Raw genomic sequence first — 19,915 nt, 5'->3', positions numbered from 1 at the left:
AGTCGAGAAGTATTTTTATTTAGGGACCCAGACACCAGTGACACAAAAACACAACCAATCAATTAAATGCCAGCAATACTACTCTGACGATTTCTGTTACCAGGTCATACGTTGCACAGCATGGTCATGGGCCTCCCGCCGTCGGCGTTCGTAAACGAGCATCCAGGTTTTTCCACATGAACTTGCCTGGCCTTTGAAACGGCTACACCGCACGTGTTGAATTTTCCGTTTGCATAGCCTCACCCAACGTTCAACCGAACCCCGCAACCCCTACGGGACCTCTTCTTGATCCAAACCCTTTAATTGTCGTTAAATCATCGGCGTCAAGTCTTTCGTCCTAGGCAAATCCGATAACCCCTCATCCCCCAACAGCATGCAGCAAGCCGGAATGCGATCGGCGGTCGCTGCGAACAAGCACTTTGGTGACTCTGCCGCTCGACTTATGGCCGTTAGGGAGCTTCCACCAGAAGAGGATGTCAAAGGCTGGATCGAACGTCTTCTCTGTTACGTGGGCGATGCCATCTCGCACACATGGGCGTCGGTCCAAGACTTCTTGCCTCGAGTCCTTGGCGGTCTCAAAGCAGCCGCCAGGTGGGTTATCCAGGCATTCATACATTTCGGCGAATGGCTGCGGCGCGTTTTGCTAAGCTTCGGTCCTCTCTTTCTGGCCATAGCGACATGGTTTGCCATTGCCTGCAGCATGCTTCTCGGCCTTTTCATTGTGTCAAGCCTGGTCACCTGCCTCTTTGAACGGTATGAAGCAAGCAAGAGGAACCGACGACTTCTCCCTGGTCCCCATCTAAGCGGACACCGTTACGGCACCTTCGACACGAGTTGGCAAGGAGGCATCAATGGTGGGAACTCGAATATCAGGACTACCATCTATCGCACTGGGGGTCCTCCAGCTTATCGGTCAAATATCGCTTCAGACGATGTAAGTCGCCCCATGCCATTGGTACTGAGACCCCGATCTCTGATTGGTTCGCACTCCAGGAGATGGACGGATACGAAGACGTTGTCTTTGATTACCGCGCTCGGTTTAAGTCTACGCGTCGGGTGGGCGCGAGACGCGGCTAGTCACTCCAGCAGCGGCAAGGCACGCCAGCATCGGAAGCGACAGCAGCAAGGTCAGCAACTGCAGGCCGAGGAGGATGGGTGGGAGCAGAATGAGCAGCAGGGAGAAAAGCAGAGACGACAACAGAAATGGGCCTAGCAACAGCAGGAACGAGCCAGACAAGGTCAGGACGGTCAACAGCGAACCGAATGGGAGCTCGATCAAAGGCGCTTCGTACCGCTGCTGGTTGACTACCATCTGGTGGCGGACCTCTCGACGTCGGCTCAGCGTGTCAATAGTTGTTGACATGGTGGCTATTTATGCTGGTGGAGGTAGTATGTGTGTGTGAGTGTGATGGTGAGGGACTACGAGAAAGGACGAGAGACAAAGAGTAGGGCTAGCTTTTTATGCGAAGGCCTGAGCTACCACGATCGGAGAAGAGGAGGTAGAGAAATTTTCGCGTTATCTGGATATTATTAGGCTTTTTTCGACCCATAGAAGTTGTATCAATTGGAGTTATTTTGAGAGTTTCGAAGCCAGTGGGCACTGTGGCTCTCTTCTGAGTTTATATGAGTAGAAAATGAGTATGATTAGGGGCACTGCGCTTTTAATACGTTTTGTGCCATTTGAGTCTTGATACTAGACAAGATATGGTGACTACTCTAGTTGTATAGCTGACGCCAGACAAATTATGTCAGATATTCGTCCTCCAACAGAAAGAGAGACACCCGGCTACTATGGATGCTACAGATGACAACATCAACAGCGTCATGCAAATTCCCGTTGATTATCAGCATGTTTATTTCATTCACTTCTGTCAGTGTATACGTATTATTGCATAACTATACGCATGGACGACAATGCAGTTTATTTATCTCATCAGCTGTACTGCAAATTTAGGTGCTGAATGAAGCACCAAACTAACAAACCAGGATCCATCACCTTCTACCAGCAAAAGCAGATGTACTAAGGGGATCCTAGTCCTTAGTCCTACACGTTATCATTGTCGTTCTCTGATTCCATGGTGTGCTCTGGAACACCATCCTTGGGGAAGAGTGCATCCCATCTTCTCTTCCACTCAGCAGCATCGTCTTCATCTTGCTGGGTGGTCAAGATGCGACGTGAAAACTGCAAGAGCCGTCTTGCGAGAGGAAACCATGGGCTGGTAGCTTCCCAGACCCAGCGCTCTCCGACAGCGTCCTCGAAAACCTTCTTGATTTCAGCGTCTTCGGGCGTACTGGGTTCGTTGCCTTCAGCATCTAAAGGCTCCGCATTCCCCTCATAATGGCCATTGCAATCTTCACATTCATCATCGTCGTCTTGGTTCTCCTCATTTTCACCATCATCAGCATCCTCCTCATCCTCATTATCGGTGTTTTTGGCCCAGTCAGGCTGCCAAAGCCATCGAGGTGGGATGCAGGTGGCGAATCGAGGTGAGAAATTAGCATCGTCCCAATCGATTATTCCCGTGACGACGGGATCCGGCGCGAAGTCGACCATAATGTTGCGCGGGAAGAAGTCTGGATGCTGAAGGCAGATGTGATCGTTCTCAGGCTTGAAGAGCTCGTTATCCACCATTCCCTGTACCATCTCTTGAAGCGGTTCAAAGAGATCCATGTTCCAGTCAAATGGAGTCGGTCTGTTAAGTGACGAATAAATACGACGCTGGTAGATCGGTATCATAATTTCGTTGATGGAAAGGCCAGGTGGATCGTATCGCAGTCGCCCGATGGGCAAGATGCCGTTCTCCTTGTTGTCCCAGTCGACTGGATTATCGGCTACTTCAAGCCACTCAGTTCCGAAGGGCTGGATGAACACGTTGTTGCTGGCATCCTCTCCAGGTGAGAGCTCTCCATGTGCCTTGATCCGTCCTGCAATGGGGCTCGTGATTGCCTCCATCTGACGGTACAGTTGCGCAACCTGCTTGGCAACGATGATCTTTTGCTCATGAGAAAGGTCGCCGTACACACTTTGCAACGCTCTGCCAGGAATTCGGGTCATAATAACGTAGTCGTGTCCGAGAGCATTGTCCTTTGACGCATCCCAATGGATAACCTTTGGGACCTTGAGCTCTGTGTACCTGTCAAGGTACTCAAGAATGGAAACAGTGCGGGTGATTGAACCGCCGTCCCACGGAAGGCGCAGCACCATATCCGGAAGCTGGCCAGCGAAGTCGGCGCATGATATGACGAAGACTTGGTTGTAGGTTCCTTCGTCGAGATACTGTACATGGATAGTGCCATCTTCAACAGAAGGCCAGAGTTGTTTGCAGAGAGCAGTAATCCGATCGATGGTTTCTTCCTTTGTGGGGGTAGCGACTTCAGACTCGTCGCACGGAACAAACTTCTGCGAGTCTATGGAACAGATGCTTGTTCGCAGCTTGCGAGGTCGTGGTTTAATGATCAGAGACGGCTCATCGGTAATGGGTTGCTTCATGTTCAGTTGAGCCAAACGAGGTTGCGAGAATGGGGAATCGGGCGGGGGAAGATACGAAAGCTTAGGGAAAGAATAGCAAATTCGTAGCAACCGGGAGAAAGTAAGGTGACTAATAAACGATTAATTATCAGCAACCTGAACTTGAATACAAAAAGGGAAGCTCGGGACAGAAAATCTCAATGTTTTGGGCGCAACATGAGCACAGAAGCAATATGGTGTGTAGTTTCACAACGAAGCGAGGAAATGAGATGTGCTTTAGCACGTTCGGTGCACAGAGTTTAACTTACTCCATTTTCGTGGTTTCTAGAAAATTCTCTTAATGGTGGTTTGTTCTTTTAGGGGTCAAATGCTGTTTCTGGCAAAAGGATTCTCGTTCTTTGCCAGCTGAATTGCGATACAAACTGAGTATCTGAGTTGCTGTAGGCCGTTGTTAGCACCCGTTATCTGTAAACCCGCCGCTGTGATCAGTCGGACCTACCTCTTGCCCTTGTTGGACGGACTTTGCTTCAGTGCTTTGCTTGTTGGATACAGTGTCGTTCAGTTTGTTGAGCGTTGTGTCAGATCACAGCTTGGCTGGTTTGTGCATGGCTCCCTTCAGAACCTTGGCCAGGCGCTGCTTGGCCAGTGATTCGCCAATACACTTCGGGCAGGACTGCGTCTTCAAGTGGATCTTGTCCGTGTGCTTGGAGCAGTATCTCATGTGATTCGTGCAAAACGGCTTCCGAGTGCTGGCACAAGGACCGGATCCCTTCTTGCCCTTCTTGGGGCAGTGATGGGTCTTTGGCATACCCTCTACAGCTTGGCAGTTTGGCCAAGCAGTTTGTTCATTCCTGAATGGGAAACAAATGCGGTGAAGTCCAAGATGTGACAATGCCAAATGGGATTGCGAGATGAGAACAGCGGTAAAGAGATCGGCGACAACAGGGTTGACGAAAGAGAGCAGAGGGAGAAGGTCTCACTTGACTGAGCTGTTTTGGCAAGAAGTGCGTTGTGCAAACTCGAGGTCTTCCAGCTTTCAGTAGGAAGCACGGGAGAATGTGTTGTGTTGAATTTTGTTCTCCAGTGCGACGATGTTGAAGGAAGCGCGTTGTGAGAAACCTGGGTGTTGCAGCATCCAGTAGGAAGCACAGGAGAGAGTGATGTGTTGGGTTTTGATCATCAGTGGGATGATGCTGAAGACAGCTTCAGTAGTTCAGAGCTGTGCAGCTTATTTGTGTCCCCGCTGGTTTGTGATTCTATAGAGGTACAGTGGGTTGCTCCTACAGCTCACTGCTACTTATTATCAAATGAAACACCATAGGGCATTTACGGCACATTCACACAAGGCTTACACGCTGGTTACCGGGAGGGTTTATAAAACGATGACCTGGAACATCACTACCCCTTGCCAAACCCATTCCCATTTGCCAGTTTGTTATAGCCACGTCACACATCAATTGCTATAAATGGCCTAGTCATTCTAAATCTTAAATAGCAACAGAACTTTGGTCATATTGGAAATGGTTCGTGTATCCCATATGAGGGTCATTGAGAACCATTTCACCTACTACAATTCTGAGACTTCTATAGTAAAGTAATTGCAGAAGGAAACACGACCATGGCCAGCTGTCCATTGATGACATGTCCCTTCTTTTAGTTCTACAAGGTATCAGTAACAGCATTACCTATAATGCGGTTTACGGCGTATAGTATTTTCTCCAGTTGTGTTCCTCCTTGAAGCCCAGCACGTCTTTGATCTTCTGGTTGGACAGAGGGGCCTCCCATTCGCCCATCTTCCGCGTAATCTTGGTGTTCGGTGCCGCCTTGGCTAGAAACTCCTCCGTCGGCACCGTCGTGGTGATGGTGTCGTTGGTGGCGTTGAAGACCTGGAACCCCAGCCCGTCCTTGCGGATGCAGAGGTCGCAGATCTGGCCGAGGTCCCGCGCGTCGATGTAGCTCCAGGCGTTGCGCCGGCGGGTCTCGGGCCGGCCGACGTGCCGGGGGAAGTCGCGGGCGTACTCGTGCGGCTCGACGACGTTGCCGATGCGCAGGGCGTAGATGTCGGCGCCGCCGAAGCGGCGCGAGAACCCCCGCGCGACGCGCTCGCCGCACAGCTTGGACAGGGCGTACGTGTCCATGGGGTTGACGTCGTCGTCCTCGGTGAGCGGGAAGTGCTCGTAGTCGACGTCGGCGCCCTCGGCGAAGCAGACGCCGTACGTGGTCTCGCTGGACGCGATGACGATCTTGGGCACGCCCAGCTTGCTCGCCGCCTCGATGACGTTGTAGGTCGACGTCACGTTGCCCCGCCACGTCTCGTTGTCGGGCACCAGCATCACGCGCGCGTACGCGGCGAAGTGGATGACGACGTCGGGCGGCTGCGGGACTTGCCCGTCGTCGAAGCCGCCGAAGTTGAAGTGCGTCGTCAAGGCGTTGAAGACCTGCCCGGAGTCGGTCAGGTCCGTCTTGAGCGTGAAGACGTCCGGGTTGAGCCCGTTGCCGTCCAGGTTCGGCAGCGGGTTCAGGTCTAGGTTCAGGACCTTATGGCCACGCTTGAGGAGCTCTGGGATCACATGACGCCCGGCTTTTCCGCTGCCTCCGGTGAATACGATCCTCTTGCCTTGAGTTGCCATGGCGGAAGTCAATTTTGAGTAGACTGCTAAGCCGTGGACGGTGTTGGTTGTTTGAATTAGGTTAGGAATGCCCAGGAGAAAAGCCTACCTGGGTCGGGGTAAGTAAATGACAGGGGGGCTTGCACTGGTCTTGACGTCAAGACCTTTCTGCAGGGCAGAATCCGGGGCATGGAGCTTGGTGGACTGTTCATCCGATCGGATCCCTAGCGGCATATGCACGCCGATGTACTCCAGTATCCATCGGACCCGCACCGGCTACAGGAGGTGATGGGACATCCCCGTTTATTCCCGGGAATTTCCCTTCAGTTATCAATGTTTTAACATTTGTAGCTCGTGCTCAAACTAACTTCAGATTCCCGCAATAGGAATATTTCATGCTGTGATTATGCCCGGTTTCGAGTAGTGATCATGGATGTAACAAGAGGCATTCCGGCGTTGGAGTGCGAGATAGGTCTCTGTATGAAATGCAGCAACTCCAAGTCTTTGTAGGCTATATATCTTGATCAGAAGCGGATCGGGGTTTAGTTGCACATGTATGGTCCCCGGAACGGGTCAGCGGCTTGGCCATTAGCGATGTTGCGAAAATCGGCCGGCCCAAGCGGTTTTCGGCTGTGCACAACGCCGCCCCGGCTTTACGCTAGGCGCCGAGCATAGTAGCGAGATACGAGGAACGAGGAGAGAATAATGCTTGTATTTAGCTCAAGCAAAAGTTACCATACGGTAGACAACCCAGTTGTTGGTTCATCTGCTTTCCTGGCCTATTCCTCGTCTACTTATCGCATTGCGTTCGTGGCGACCTTCTTTTTACATAAAAACTCATTGCAAAAATCTTCCCCGGCAAAAATACAAAATCAAAATGGCGCCATCAACAGAAGCAAGTGATACAGATACTTCTACGCCTGTGTGCCATGTTGTGACCCCGGTTGGTATGATGGGCTACGGCTTCGACGAGCAACTGACAGAGGCGGTCCTGGAATCACTTGTTTCCACCAGCACCCCGACGGCACTTATACTCGATTCCGGTTCAACCGACAGCGGCCCGGAGAAGCTGGCCTTAGGAATTACAACATGCCCTCGCTCATCTTACTACCGAGATCTGTCCAAATTGTTGAAGCTGGTCTACATATTCCACGTACCCCTGATATTTAGCTCTGCAGGGGAGACGGGTCCGATACCCACGTCAAGGAGATCTCACAGATCATCGAGGAGATTGCAGCGGATAAGGGAAATGAGTACGAAAGCCCCCCTATCTCCAAAGGGGTTCCACAAGATGCTAATGACAAACGACGCAGACACTACCGCTTCAAAGTACTGGCAATCTTCGCCGGTATCGACAAAGCTATCGTTTTGGACCGGCTACGGAAAGGTTCCATCACTGGCTGCGGCAAGTTTGTACCGCCACTTACGGAACACGACATCGAGAACGCAAGCACGATCGTGGGTCAGCTAGGCCCCGAGCCATTCATGGACGCCATGTCGGCAGAGCCAGACTTCGATATCGTAATCGGGGGAAGGGCGTACGACCCAGCTCCTTATGTGGCCTATGCTGCACACTCGATGAGGACCCAGCTGGCCAACGCAGACCCCGAGGAAAAGACAAGGTTGTTCGGAGCTTTCCAACACATGGGAAAGATCATGGAATGTGGAGGGCTTTGCAGCGAGCCCAAATCCCATGGAGCCGTCGCCACAATATACGACAACGGCACGTTCGACATTGTGCCCACTCTGCCCACATCAAGGTGCACTCCTCTTTCCGTAGCGGCTCATACGTTGTATGAGAAGTCCCGCCCCGATGTCCTCCACGGGCCGGGCGGGTGGTTGGGCCTGACCAAATCGACATATGAACAAAGGGCAAATGGGAGGGCAGTCCGAGTATCGGGGAGCACGTTTCACTTCTCCGAAGACAACCAACAGCCGTACCAGCTGAAGCTTGAGGCTGCGACCATCGTGGGGTACCGAAGCATGTACATGGGGACCATAAGAGATCGTGAGTGGTGCTAACTCTGCTGGGCCTTCCGGGTTCCCCTGGATGCTGCTGACATTGGATGTATAACGCAGCAATACTTGTACGCCAGATCGACCCCCTGATCGAGCAGGTCGGCTCGTACGTCGCCGCACAGCACCCCGATGTCTCCGACTGGGATATTCAATGGCACATCCACGGGAAAGACGAATCGGGTAAAGCTGTCAATGGCGTCTTCTTGGTTGGTGAAGTGATCGCGCCCACACAGGCACAAGCCAGGGCTATTGCCACAACCGCTCGGGTTGCCACTATGGTAAGTTGGAATATCTATTTATTGTTTACAGGCAGTCGAATAAGGCAAGAGCTAAGAGATAATTGCCAGCATGGAAGCTACCCGGGCCAGAAAGCCACCTCGGGGAACTTCGGCTTCGGTATTGGCGGCAAAGTCGAGGTTGACCTGGGGCCGTGTGCCAAGTTCTCGATCTATCACTTGATGGACCTCAAAGAAGGTGAAAAGCGCCTCTTCTCCCCTGATCGGGAGCAAGAGGCACCCGACGTCAACCCCGAAGAACCCCGGGTACGCATCTTACACACCGTCTCGACGATAGGCCGCGGTGAGAATACCACCACTTGGAGAAGAAATGCTGCCAGAACAACAACGGAGGAAAAGCGCATAGACTCCTCTGCGGAACCAAAAGCTAACAGCCCCGAAAGTACTTCTCAAAAGACACTGCCAGGTAGTGTCTCCTCCGACAGCAAGAAAGAGAAACTTCCACCGCCCACTGTACTAGGCGACATAGCCCGCGTGCTGCGTTCCAAGAACGCGGGCCCGTACGAGATCACGCTGGACGTCATGTTCGAGACCGAGGCGACGTACCAAGCCGTCAAGCAGAGCGGGCTGCTGGCCGAGGACCGCGTGGCGGCCGCTCTGGGCGTGAGCCGGGAGCACATCGTCTGGCGCGGCTTTTTCGACCCGGCGCGGGCGTTCAAGGTGACGATCCCGCGCATCCGGGGCGGCAAGCTTGTGCCCGCGGGCGGGTTCATGGAGGACGACGTGCATGGGACCCAGCAGCACCTGGAGCTGTTCAACTTGAGGCTGTCGGATGGGCTGCTGGAGCGACTGTCCGCTTGAGATACGGAAGGGGGGTCATGTGGTCATGTGGAAGACCGGTGAGGAGTGGAACACACGATGCTTTATTGATTTGTGATGAGGGCGTTACTCTGGCTCTGTCAACTTACCATAAGTTGCATTTCCTAATCGTACCTTTACATAATGAGTGAAGATTCATGCTGTACCAACACCAGTAGGTAGCCCGCTCCTATCGTATCCTCATTCCACCGTGCCACGCAATGCAGCACGAAACTACTGTTGTGGCAGATAGAAGTCACCTGGATACTGACCCGCAGCCGCCGCCTCGAAGTCGAAGTTGAATACCTCCCACATCGGATCGTTGAAGAAGTCCGACGGCAAGCCCGTGTCGTACCCCTGTCCCTCCATCGTCACGTTCATGCCGTCGACATAGGCCGCGGGCATGTCCCCCTCGCTGACACTTCCCGCCTGTTGGACAGCGACCTCCTTTCCCTTTTCTGTCCTCGTCGGCAGCTCGTTTCTATTCCTGTTAACGCCCCCGGTAGATGCTTCTGCGCCGTCATCATCACCACCATCGCCCGGCGGCGTCGTCGCCGTCGCCTGCTCATCCACCACCACTTCGCTAGGGCCCCCTCGCAGCTCATGCGCAGTACTGATAGCGTCAAACAGGATCGACACCCCCATTCGGTCCGTAAGCCGCAGCTTCTGCGTATCAGCGCTGTGCGGCGCCTGGCGACAGAGTGTCTCGAACAGCACCGCGGCGCGCGCGTACTCGTCCGCGGGCTCGAGGGACCAAGACCGGAACAAGCCGTGGGCCGCGAGCACGTGGTTGGCGGCGCGCTGCTGCTCGTCGGCGGGCGCGGCGCTGTTGAGGCTGAAGTAGCGCAGCAGGAAGACGGTGGCGAAGACGACGGCGAGGAAGTGCTTCTTGTGCAGGGCGCGCTGGCAGTCCTCGCGTGTCAGGCCCAGCTGCGCTAGCCTTGTGTTCTCATCGCTGCTGCTGCTGCCGTCATCATGAGCAGCTGGGGCCGCGGCCGGTCTCGGCATGATGCTTTGGGCCAGGTCGATAATCCGGAGAGCCGCGCCGAGGCCCATCTTCAGGATGATGCTGCGGGATGTCGAGTCGGCGGGGGCGCGCGTGACGATGGCGGCGTACATGTGCAACTTGGCCGTCAGGATGGTGAATGCCGTGCTGTCGGGGCTGATGCCCACTTGCTCATCGGAGATCTCGTCGAGCTTTTCGTCAATCGTCTGCACCAGTGACACGTCAACGAGGAGGTCGTTATTGCTAGGCCACAGCATGCTGGCGAAGCTGGAGATGAGCTGCTGCACCTTGACCTGCGTCAAGAACTCTCGGGGGCCGTGGTAGGCGTTGAAGAGCGACTTTATCGTGCGGAGCTCCCCGGGTTGGCTGATGAGTGGTGCCAGTCCCAGGTGCATGGCGAGCCTGGATTCCAAGTCAGTGATATCCATTTATCTTCCAGTCGAAGTGTCCAGCTGTGCTTACGAGTTGCATACGTAAAAACAGCCCAGCCATGTGTTTAGTCTGATTTCCATGGTCCCAGGGGCAACCCCGATACTCCGAAGTGATGGGGGAGGCTTGGGACGGTTGAGTCCCTGTTAAAGTCATCCCATGAATAGGCGTTAGAAATGTTCCTGTCATGATAGCAAGGAGGCGTTGCCAATAAATAGATGAACGAACCATATAAAATGCGGCGTTCAGTGCAATGCCACAATACAACCAACTCGGATCGTTTCTTTGATGTTTTGCTCCCAATGTCCAATGGCATATACACAGGATTGCTTGAAGTTTCTGTAGAGGAAGCGGCGCTTGTAAGGCTTCTCTACTTAATAGTTCGGTGTAAGGCTGCTTCAGGCGTTTGAACAGGTCCTGGTACCGCGGCTCGGACATCCGCAACGAAACAATGGCTACGATGGCCCAAAAGAGCAACGGACAAGTTTGATATATGTTGGACATTGAGATGCGCCCGAGGATGGGGAGCTGAGGGTGAAAGTAAGTTGCAAAGCTTTAGGGTAATTCTTCGGTTAGAGCCAAATGGTCTGTAGCGAATAGGGGATTCGTCGGACCTGGAGCGTGACTTACATCTTGAAGACATTGATAGCCAGTTCCCTGTTCACTACAACACCGTCGAGCTGTACCTCTTCAAGATCAAACTCGAAGTCATCCCCCAACGTATCTGAAGATGAAGGATTCGGAGTGTGAGAATTATCCCGAGAGGTACTTGGCTCTGTAGATGAATGTCTGGGCCTCGTTGGCCCTCCTGCACCTCGCTTCTCACGAAGTTCTTGCAGTTCCTTCGACATGGCCTCTAGTCGTCTGCAAGTACACGGGATTAGTCTTGGTGGGTTACACGTTCCGTGATGTTGCAGATCACTCACTTTCTTGCTGGCGTTCTTCTGAACATCGGGTCCACCGTACATCTCAGTTGCCGAGACTGGCATCGTGAGCATGGGTTGGGATACTTTGCTTTGGAGTCGCATTTCAACTGTCACGGGGCTCCAGTCAGGACCGTACAAGTATAGATGAGTGTGTGTGGGAGGCCGGTGTGGCGCAAACCTTGGCTTGCTTGCACTCGGTGCATGTCTTGACCAGTCGGATGCCTGGCCAACCAGGGGTCGCTGACGCCATCGTTTAACTAGACACCTTTAGGTTCAGCCAAACCCGCAAAGGATATTCGATTGTCCTCGGATATGCTGCTGTGATCTGGCAGTCTGGTCGTTAGTTTTTGGAGTGAGGAGATGAGAAAGCACGTATGATCCCCAAAGAAAGCTGACGCCGTACCAATGTGCTGAGGGGGGCTGTGCTGCTGTGGTTCCCGTAACTAACTGGACGCTAACGCGTGTTTCCTGCTACGCCGAATGCTTGGCAATGATAACACAGCCACAGGTCTATATGAGGCTTACGAAGGTGAAAGAAATAGTCCCCATCTGGAACTAGTATACTAGTATACGCAATTATACTTAATACGGGAGGTATACTAGTATAATTCGCGGTAATCCTATTGGTGACCATTGCTATGTGATTTGATCTCCAGAATTGTCTCCCTTTAGACCCTTTTTTAACGACAACAATGACAAAACAGTAGTACCCAAGCAGGTGATCCCCGTATTAGGAGACAGTGCAGATAATAGAAGTTGCCCATTATATACAGTTTCTAGTGGCCACTCTTACCTAAGAAAGCGTTCACGGCATATGTGGGGGCGAGTCGGCCGTGATGTGATCCGCCCTTGTGCAGCTTGCGTCTGTTTGAAGCAAGGGATGAGAGGGGTAGCAGGTAGGAAGAGAAGCAGTAAGCCCTGCTTTCCCGAAATCATTTCATATCGCTTCATGGTCTCTATCCTGTTCTCTGCTACTCAAAAGAATATTTAAGATGTCTTCAAGTGTTGAGATTGCCAAGGTGACTGTGCTAATCACTGGCTCGAATAGAGGTATGTGTGTACAGGACAGCCCCGTTGCACATGTCCGCCACAATGGATAAATCATTGACGTCACATATTCTGCTGTTCAGGTTTAGGAAGAGCTTTAACCACTCGGTTTCTGCTTCAACCCAGAACTACAGTCCTTGCTGCTGTCCGTCAGACCGACGACGCGACGACGCAGTTGCTGTCCGAACTGCCCCGAGGGTCCAGTAGCAAGCTCATCATCGTCAAGATTGACTCGTTGTCGGATTTGGATGCCCAAAATGCTGTTGAGCTCCTCCAGACCAAGCACGGAATCCAAAAGCTGGATATCGTTGTGGCCAACGCAGGCTACGGCACCGTCTACGGCGATCTGTCCCAGGTTCAGGCCGGTGAGCTGCGCGATCTATTCGACGTCAATGCCGTAGGTATGTGCCAGATTGCGATCGATCCACCCCAGAAGGTGTCATTTCGTTTTCGTCATCTTCTCGGGGACAAACTTGCAAAAGCTGACTCGGTCTAACCTTACACCAGGTCCCTTGCGCCTTTTCCAAGCTGTCCGACCACTCCTCGAAGCGGGCAACCGGTCTCGCTTTGTCTTGATTGGAACCCCGATAGCCAGCATCTCGGCGATGGAGAAGGCCCCCTTCCCCATGATCGCCTACGGCGCGAGCAAGGCCGCCGCGCATTACCTCACCAGGAAGATGCACTGCGAAAGTCCCAGACTGACGGCTTTTGTCGTGGATCCGGGGTAAGTGGAGAAACCAGCACCCTGAACAACTCCTGGTTATCGTTCTCTCAGGACCTCGTAACAGCAAAATGCACCATCCGTACTGACCTCTCCGCTATCTCGAAGATTCATGCAAACCGACACGGGAAACACAGGGGCGCGCAAATTTGGCCTCGAGCAAGCCCCCGTCCCCGTTGATGACTCTGCCGACTTCGTATTCGCCCAGGTTAGTGTCTTCCGTGGTTCTGGACCCAGCCATGTTCACTTAGGAGATCCACCTGGGCCTTGGCACTGACGTTGGAGCCGCAGATCGGCAAAGCGACCCGGGAGGAGACGTCGGGCAAGTTTGTTACTATTGACGAGTCGCAAGAGTTCCTGGAATGGTAGGTAACCGGGTTCATGGTAAAACATCACGAGCGACTTTAGTATCAAGAGACATGCAGTCTGGCAGGGAGCTGGCAGGCTGGTTCCTGGGTTGATCTTGTCTTTGGTTAAAAGTGGGAGGTGCTAAGCCCTATGATTTCCCCTACCCATAAAATCTGTCAAGGAAGGAGGAGCCCTCGAGTAGATGCTAATTTCTGTGAAATAATATTCGGTAGCTTCGGCACCCAAACCATCGAAATCTCGCGTGGGCTGGATTAAGATTACCTGGGTTCCACTTCTCCAGGGGTAACTTTATATCGACTGCCGCTGCGACAACTCCAGTTCCTTCTTGCCCCAAACATTCTCGAAGCGCCAATGCATTCAACATCAGTGGCGGCACGTCAATAAATGACCATTGACGCGTGCTCTGGCTGCAGAATCAATAGTGGTTCGCAGTAAGATGACGAAAGGTCCATACTAGGAGGCTCACCAGGAACTGGGAAACAGACAGGGGCATACAGGTAGGTTATCTTGCACACATATAAGGGATGGAGGTACTTACGCAGTCCCCTTCGATCTCTCCCAAGCCGTCTTACTAAGCTCACTGGCCGTCAGTCCCTCTCGCAGCCATCTATCTTCTATGCTTCAGTAACCCCGATATCTACTTGCCTAACGGCTTGTCTCCCGGGTTGCCTTATCTCTCTCCCCCCTTTTCGCATCTGCAGCCAATGCTGGTGCGATGATGTCGCCAAGGAGCGGAACGCACTGTGCCCATCCCGCCTTGACAACGATTGGGTTTGGAGGGTAAGTTTCCATTGCGGATATGCGACGGGTATCCCTTGACTGACCATGAACTACAGATTGCAATCTGCTCTTGCCCTATTCTCGGGCCAAGCTGTTGTGAGTACACACTCGTTATCATCTTGCGACATATCGGCATCTCTCAACTGACACCGCTGCCCCTATTCTAGGTTCACCTCCACGCCATTGGCCTTAGCCCGTCAGAAACATCACTCATTTTGCTATCTGGCCCAGTATGTGGTGCTGTTTTTCAGCCAGTGTTTGGGAGTTGGAGTGACCGATCCTTCTCTCGTTGGGGGCGGCGGAAGCCGTTCATCATCTCCGGGGTCATCGCTCTGATCCTGTCGATCCTATGTCTGGCCTGTGTGGATATCGTTCCCCAAGCGACTCGTCGCTCGCATGATCCTCCAGGAAGGCTCCTGGTTGCGTTGTCCGCCATCCTGACTTTCTTCGTCTTCGTGTCCATCCAGGCCGTCCATGTCGGACTGCGCGCCCTCATCACCGACGACTGCACGCCCGCCCAACAGTCCGAGGCCAACACGTGGGCCGGCCGCCACAGTAGCTTCGGGGGAGCGTTTGCCTTCCTCACGGCCTACTTGGATCTCTGGCAGGGGATCCACGGGCTTGACGAGACCATTTTCTCCCGCGCCAGTATCCCTACAGCATTGTATCTTTCCATCACCGTTGCTGTAACTTGCTGTCTCACGGAGGAGCGGCTGGTGATATCTTCGGTACAGGAAGAGAAGCGCCAGCTAGGAAACTGGAGGATCATCCGGACGATCTTCTTCGGTAAATCGAGCCAGATCAGGACCATCTATATGATACAGTTCCTGAGCTGGCTGGGCATGTTTCCTTTTCTCTATTACACGGTGACGTATGCTCTCAACCCTCCCTTCACCGCATTTGGCATCTGCTAACATGGCTCTTCCAGATACGTCAACAGCCTGGAAAAGTCGACGTTGGGGACGAGCCAAGACAACGGGAACACCGGCAGCCCGCATCACAGCATGGGTACCTTGACACCAGTGGTGTATTCCATCATCTCCATGGTCGCGGCAATGGGGTTGCCCAGGTCCTCCCTTACCAATTCCAGCGCTTCGCGGCACTGGATTGCAAGCTTCTGCACAGCACGCGGCCTATGGGCCACCTCACAGCTGTGCTTCACCACCGCCATGATGGGCACGTTTTTCGTCTCCTCGGCGCTCGGCACCGTCATCCTCTTCGGCTTTGTAGGAATCACTTTCGGCATCAACACCATAGTGCCGTTCTACCTGTTGGGCGAGGAGCTTTCCCGGCCGTCGTCGACGCACTGGACCGAGATCGTCTGGTCGCAAAGCCAGGGCCTGATATACGGGCTCAACAACCTGGCAATCTGCCTGCCGCAGATCCTCATCATTTGCTTGATGGGCATCATATGGCGCGGCGGACAGGGGCATGGAGAGGGGGTTCCTGCCCGAGACGTGGTCTGGTTCCTCCGTTTTGGCGGGCTTGCTACCTTGGTTGCTACGTACTTTGTTTACAGGCTGGAGAAGAGTGGGCAAGACGAAGAGACTGCAGAGTACGTGGAGATTCCTTTGGAGGCCGAAGCATAGACTCGATAGTCGATCAACAAATCATGCCCCTGCAGACGTATTAGAGCTCTCGAAGATGTTATAGTGGATGAGATCTTCCAAATGCGTGATTAGAACACAGACTCCAGTGATCGCTTGCAGTGAGTTCAGAGAATAGACTCAACAAGTCAAAAGTTGTTGCAGAAACGCAGTATATGTTTGTGTGTAAGTGTAGGTGGTTGAATTCTCTAATCCACTCTGCCTGAATATAAGCCACCGTGGTATACGGGACGTGGTCTTTTGTCTGCATGCAAGGGGTGGCCGCGCTTAGTTCTACGTCATTCGACTGACCCTTTATTTCGAATAGCCGCGTGATAAAGTTGCCTGCCAACTGCCAACACCCATCATCAACGTCGACTACTGCTATTACCAGAAGCTGAGCCAATGAGCACTATTTCCTGTCGCCACATACACTACCGATGGACCGTACTCAAATGTACTGTTGCATCTGCGGTGGCCCCTTTCTGGAGGGCTCTCAGGGGTAAGTTTCACTTCTTGTAGAAACACGTTCTTTCTCACATCGACTACAGCGGTAAGGAGAAGACTGCATGGCTGACTAAGGCAGTTCTCCTAGCTACTGCGCACCAGACGGCTCATGGCATTGAGTTGGATACCTAGTATACCGGCGGGATTTATGTCCTAGACCTCGAAGACCTTCCTATATCCCATAGGCATGTCTTGACGCTTGATGCCACGTACAAATAACCCAACCGCTTCCATCTAGTGGAGTCCGGCCAAGTCCTCGAGGCCCTTGTGCTTGAATCCGAACCAGGGCCGTTTTACCTCGCCGTCCACAGCGGGTACGTCGTGCTGGCGCAACACTTCATACGCACCAGGGCGGCACTCCTTGATACGTTTAAGATCGGACCAGACGATGAGATCTCTTCGCTCGAGCAGCTATGGGAGGTGTTGTACTGCCGGATGCCGGGAGAACTGCTATCATCCTTACGAGTTTGTGCTGCCAGATCCATTTGACTACTACGGTGGGAAGAGTTGCCGGAATGTGGAATGGGAACCGGAGGATGGTCCAGAAATTAGCGAGGTGGGTGACACAGTAGACGAAAAGAATCTGTTCTACATGTACAAGCAACTGACTCTAAGATGACAGATCATGGAAGCAGATCCTGTGGAAATACCAAATCTCACCACGTAATCTACAGCCGGTATTTTCATCGTCTGGAAGGTTAAATGAAATAGGAGATGAGCTGCCTATCAACCGGCGTCAGTTCACTTGGCTATGGGACTTGGATGAACATGTCGTCCGTAAGAAGACGCAAGGCGGGAACCAGTGGGACTGGGAACTCTTGAAGAATAGGATGTTGCAGGTCCATATCCACGAACCCGGCGACACGTCTCTGGATCTGCCTCCAGGACTGCTCAATCTTCGAAGGATTTGGCGGGTCCTCGAGAATGCGAGAGTCGATGATGTTGCAAGGGTCGAAATCGCCGCGAGAGCAGCTCGAGGTCCAGGGCCCTATCCCTTTTCTTGAAGGCCCGCCATCTATGGAGATGCGAACAGCTCAGCTCTTATACACGATCAGATAGAAAGGTGTTCCAGTATGCCGAATTCTAGATACATCATACACTGATCTAATACTACTAATAATAGCAACATGGTTTCGGTCTGTCCTTTTCTTGGTGTGAGTGTCTGCTTGTGGAGGATGCCAGATTGGAACGTGGCGAGTGTTCAAGCTCTTTTCTTATCATTACCAGCTGATCTAATGCCATCAAATGGGTAATAGTCGTGAACATAAATGGCTCTTTTCTTAAGTGTATCTACAGAAGGGTAAAAGTACTATATAACAAGAATATGTGTGTGTGTGAGAGCGTGCGTGCGCACATTGTATCCAACCGTAGTTGTCGCCATTCATCACTAGACCCGTTTCCAGTGAGACGTATTCGAACGATTGCCCATAATCCAGTAATTACGGCCGTACAATGCACGAAATATCGAGGTTGGCCAAATGTGCTTTAGACGTTGGGAATGGAGGAGTCGACGATGTCAACGGCATCGTTGAACATCTTCTTCATGTCGAACTTGCAAGCGTCGCCGGCCGCGACGTGCTTCTTGACGTACTCCTCCCACTCGCTGGCGCCCTTGCCCTGCTTCTTGAGCATCTTGGCGACCTTGATGAGGGTCTGGACGCCCGTCTTGGCGCCAGCGGCGCCGTTGACGCCCGAGAGGATCTGTGCGGCGCTCTTGGCGGCCTCGGTCCAGACGGCGCAGGTGACCTGACCGATGGCGGGCAGGGCGGCGACGAAGGTATCGCCGGCCCAGTTGACAATGGGCAGGTTGCACATGCACTGGCCGAGGGTGTAGGACTTGCCCTGGGGGTCGTTGTAGTAAGGGGGCGCCTTGGTGTTCATGAGGCAGCTGACGCTCTGGGTCTTGCCGCTCGCGTTGGCCTTGGCCATGAGCGCCTTCTGGTCACCGCACTTGGGCGCGCACAGGTCCTTCCAGTCCGAGTACGCCGGCACCTCGCCCTTGTACGAGCGGCACAGGCCCCGCTCCTTCAGCACCTCGTCCTCTTGGTCGAAGTCCTGCTGGGACGTGTTGGCGCGCGCTTCGAGGCTGCTGCTGCGCTCTTCCCTGCTGATGGAAGCCCCTGAGACGGAAGCGACCGCGGCGAGGAGGAGGGTGGTGATGGCAAACTTCATCTTGGCGAGGTTACGAGGGTTGGAGGGTTTGGGTTATTGTCTGGAACAGCAAGTTGGGAAGTTTGAGAGCTGGGCTTTGGCGTGAGAACTTCTAAGAGGTGATGGTCTTTGGTGTTACTCGTTCTCGGATGATGATGAGAGAGAAGAGATGACTTGAGTGATACTTTGATCAACTCTTATACCCAAACCCAGTTGCCCCAACGTCTCTCACCGCGTGCCAGCCCATAGACGCCATAGCAGTATTGAGGTCATACCTGAGGTTGGACAGTAAACATCACAGACGATTTGATCGGCATACCAGTATAAGACAAAAATAGATAGCATAGGGTCCAGTGTTGGAGATGGTGGGCCCTTGTTAGTAGTAAGCATGCCATTTTGGACAGGAGGTCTTGTAGGTGCCGCTTGCCGCATAGGCCTGGTCCTTCATTCTTACTGTATTTCCACAATAGTGCTTCTTGAAAGCCACCTGCAATATGGATCGGCTCCTAAATAGGAAATTCCAGATGACAGCTCTCTTGTGGGAACATGTGGGATCCTGGGGCTGATGAACAGTAAAGAAGAGCTTCTCGGCACGAGTCGGTTGTCGGGAACCCACACATCGGCGACCTGACAATTATATGCGGGACCCGGGGACCTGGTGTTGTGCAAAAGGCTGGTGTTATCCCACACAAGCAATACAACTGGGAACCTAAAGGTCAGTGCTGTTAATGACAGGATGTGTTGTCAAGTTGTCTACGTTTTGATTACTACAGGTCCAATTTGCCGTCCATATTGGACTCCGAGGCATGATACACCCATGTTCCCAGACAGTGTTGTTGGCTGGGGTCATCCCGCCCGTTCAGGACCCGACAGGGGAATTGGTATCGGCATCGTGCTGGAGACACTTCAGCACTGCAATGCACATCTTGTCACTAATGAATCCATTGCAAAGTCGAGCAATCATATTCATTATCAATACAAGGGTAGAAGATGCTCGCTTGTGGGATGTATCCTGCCGGACACACGATATGTTTGGTTATCTGGTGCCAATCACCAGCGGAATAGAATGTTACAAAACTCGCATGCTGAACATGGATATGCCATCTGGCATTCGTGCACAGTCTAAATCTAATGTCCATAACGCCTCCTTATGCAATGTGCTGTGGTATCCTTGGTGCCTCGGCGCACCGTTCCATTGCCAT

At 52.9% G+C, this 19,915-nt stretch overlaps 10 protein-coding genes across 10 annotated transcripts; 3 read left to right on the top strand and 7 right to left on the bottom strand.

Moving 5' to 3' along the window:
- Positions 1–358: 358 nt before the first annotated feature.
- On the bottom strand, positions 359–616 carry PG985_008967 (uncharacterized protein; the record flags this gene model as incomplete). Its single annotated transcript, XM_066828735.1, has 1 exon — positions 359–616. One exon carries the CDS (start codon positions 614–616, stop codon positions 359–361), a length of 258 nt encoding a protein of 85 aa, XP_066683647.1.
- A 429-nt stretch (positions 617–1,045) lies between these two features.
- Positions 1,046–1,312, bottom strand: PG985_008966 (uncharacterized protein; the record flags this gene model as incomplete). The annotated part of the gene is made up of 1 exon (XM_066828734.1): positions 1,046–1,312. One exon carries the CDS (start codon positions 1,310–1,312, stop codon positions 1,046–1,048), a length of 267 nt encoding a protein of 88 aa, XP_066683646.1.
- Positions 1,313–2,044: 732 nt separating this feature from the next.
- PG985_008965 (uncharacterized protein) lies at positions 2,045–3,490 on the bottom strand (the record flags this gene model as incomplete). Its single annotated transcript, XM_066828733.1, has 1 exon — positions 2,045–3,490. One exon carries the CDS (start codon positions 3,488–3,490, stop codon positions 2,045–2,047), a length of 1,446 nt encoding a protein of 481 aa, XP_066683645.1.
- A 1,676-nt stretch (positions 3,491–5,166) lies between these two features.
- On the bottom strand, positions 5,167–6,099 carry PG985_008964 (uncharacterized protein; the record flags this gene model as incomplete). The annotated part of the gene is made up of 1 exon (XM_066828732.1): positions 5,167–6,099. The coding sequence occupies one exon, from the start codon at positions 6,097–6,099 to the stop codon at positions 5,167–5,169; it is 933 nt and encodes a 310-aa protein (XP_066683644.1).
- Positions 6,100–6,955: 856 nt separating this feature from the next.
- Positions 6,956–9,194, top strand: PG985_008963 (uncharacterized protein; the record flags this gene model as incomplete). Its single annotated transcript, XM_066828731.1, has 4 exons — positions 6,956–7,197; positions 7,257–8,086; positions 8,158–8,375; positions 8,445–9,194. 4 exons carry the CDS (start codon positions 6,956–6,958, stop codon positions 9,192–9,194), a joined length of 2,040 nt encoding a protein of 679 aa, XP_066683643.1.
- A 231-nt stretch (positions 9,195–9,425) lies between these two features.
- Positions 9,426–11,809, bottom strand: PG985_008962 (uncharacterized protein; the record flags this gene model as incomplete). The annotated part of the gene is made up of 6 exons (XM_066828730.1): positions 9,426–10,599; positions 10,660–10,769; positions 10,855–11,179; positions 11,257–11,480; positions 11,553–11,659; positions 11,731–11,809. Coding segments are annotated over 6 exons (2,019 nt in total), but the record flags the coding sequence as incomplete, so codon positions are not given.
- Positions 11,810–12,544: 735 nt separating this feature from the next.
- On the top strand, positions 12,545–13,689 carry PG985_008961 (NAD(P)-binding protein; the record flags this gene model as incomplete). The annotated part of the gene is made up of 5 exons (XM_066828729.1): positions 12,545–12,602; positions 12,734–13,000; positions 13,107–13,323; positions 13,429–13,528; positions 13,558–13,689. 5 exons carry the CDS (start codon positions 12,545–12,547, stop codon positions 13,687–13,689), a joined length of 774 nt encoding a protein of 257 aa, XP_066683641.1.
- Positions 13,690–14,407: 718 nt separating this feature from the next.
- PG985_008960 (uncharacterized protein) lies at positions 14,408–16,058 on the top strand (the record flags this gene model as incomplete). Its single annotated transcript, XM_066828728.1, has 4 exons — positions 14,408–14,469; positions 14,526–14,565; positions 14,637–15,340; positions 15,398–16,058. The coding sequence occupies 4 exons, from the start codon at positions 14,408–14,410 to the stop codon at positions 16,056–16,058; spliced, it is 1,467 nt and encodes a 488-aa protein (XP_066683640.1).
- A 738-nt stretch (positions 16,059–16,796) lies between these two features.
- PG985_008959 (uncharacterized protein) lies at positions 16,797–17,249 on the bottom strand (the record flags this gene model as incomplete). Its single annotated transcript, XM_066828727.1, has 3 exons — positions 16,797–16,973; positions 17,026–17,145; positions 17,223–17,249. 3 exons carry the CDS (start codon positions 17,247–17,249, stop codon positions 16,797–16,799), a joined length of 324 nt encoding a protein of 107 aa, XP_066683639.1.
- A 798-nt stretch (positions 17,250–18,047) lies between these two features.
- On the bottom strand, positions 18,048–18,734 carry PG985_008958 (Chitotriosidase-1; the record flags this gene model as incomplete). The annotated part of the gene is made up of 1 exon (XM_066828726.1): positions 18,048–18,734. The coding sequence occupies one exon, from the start codon at positions 18,732–18,734 to the stop codon at positions 18,048–18,050; it is 687 nt and encodes a 228-aa protein (XP_066683638.1).
- Between the last annotated feature and the right edge of the window lie 1,181 nt (positions 18,735–19,915).

This window comes from Apiospora marii (genome assembly GCF_038362585.1).
Source record: "Apiospora marii strain CBS 49790 chromosome Unknown utg000005l_segment0_segment0, whole genome shotgun sequence".
Taxonomy (NCBI): Eukaryota; Fungi; Ascomycota; class Sordariomycetes; order Amphisphaeriales; family Apiosporaceae; genus Apiospora; species Apiospora marii.
The sequence above is the reverse complement of the archived record's forward strand: the minus strand, read 5'-3'. Positions and strand labels throughout refer to the sequence as shown.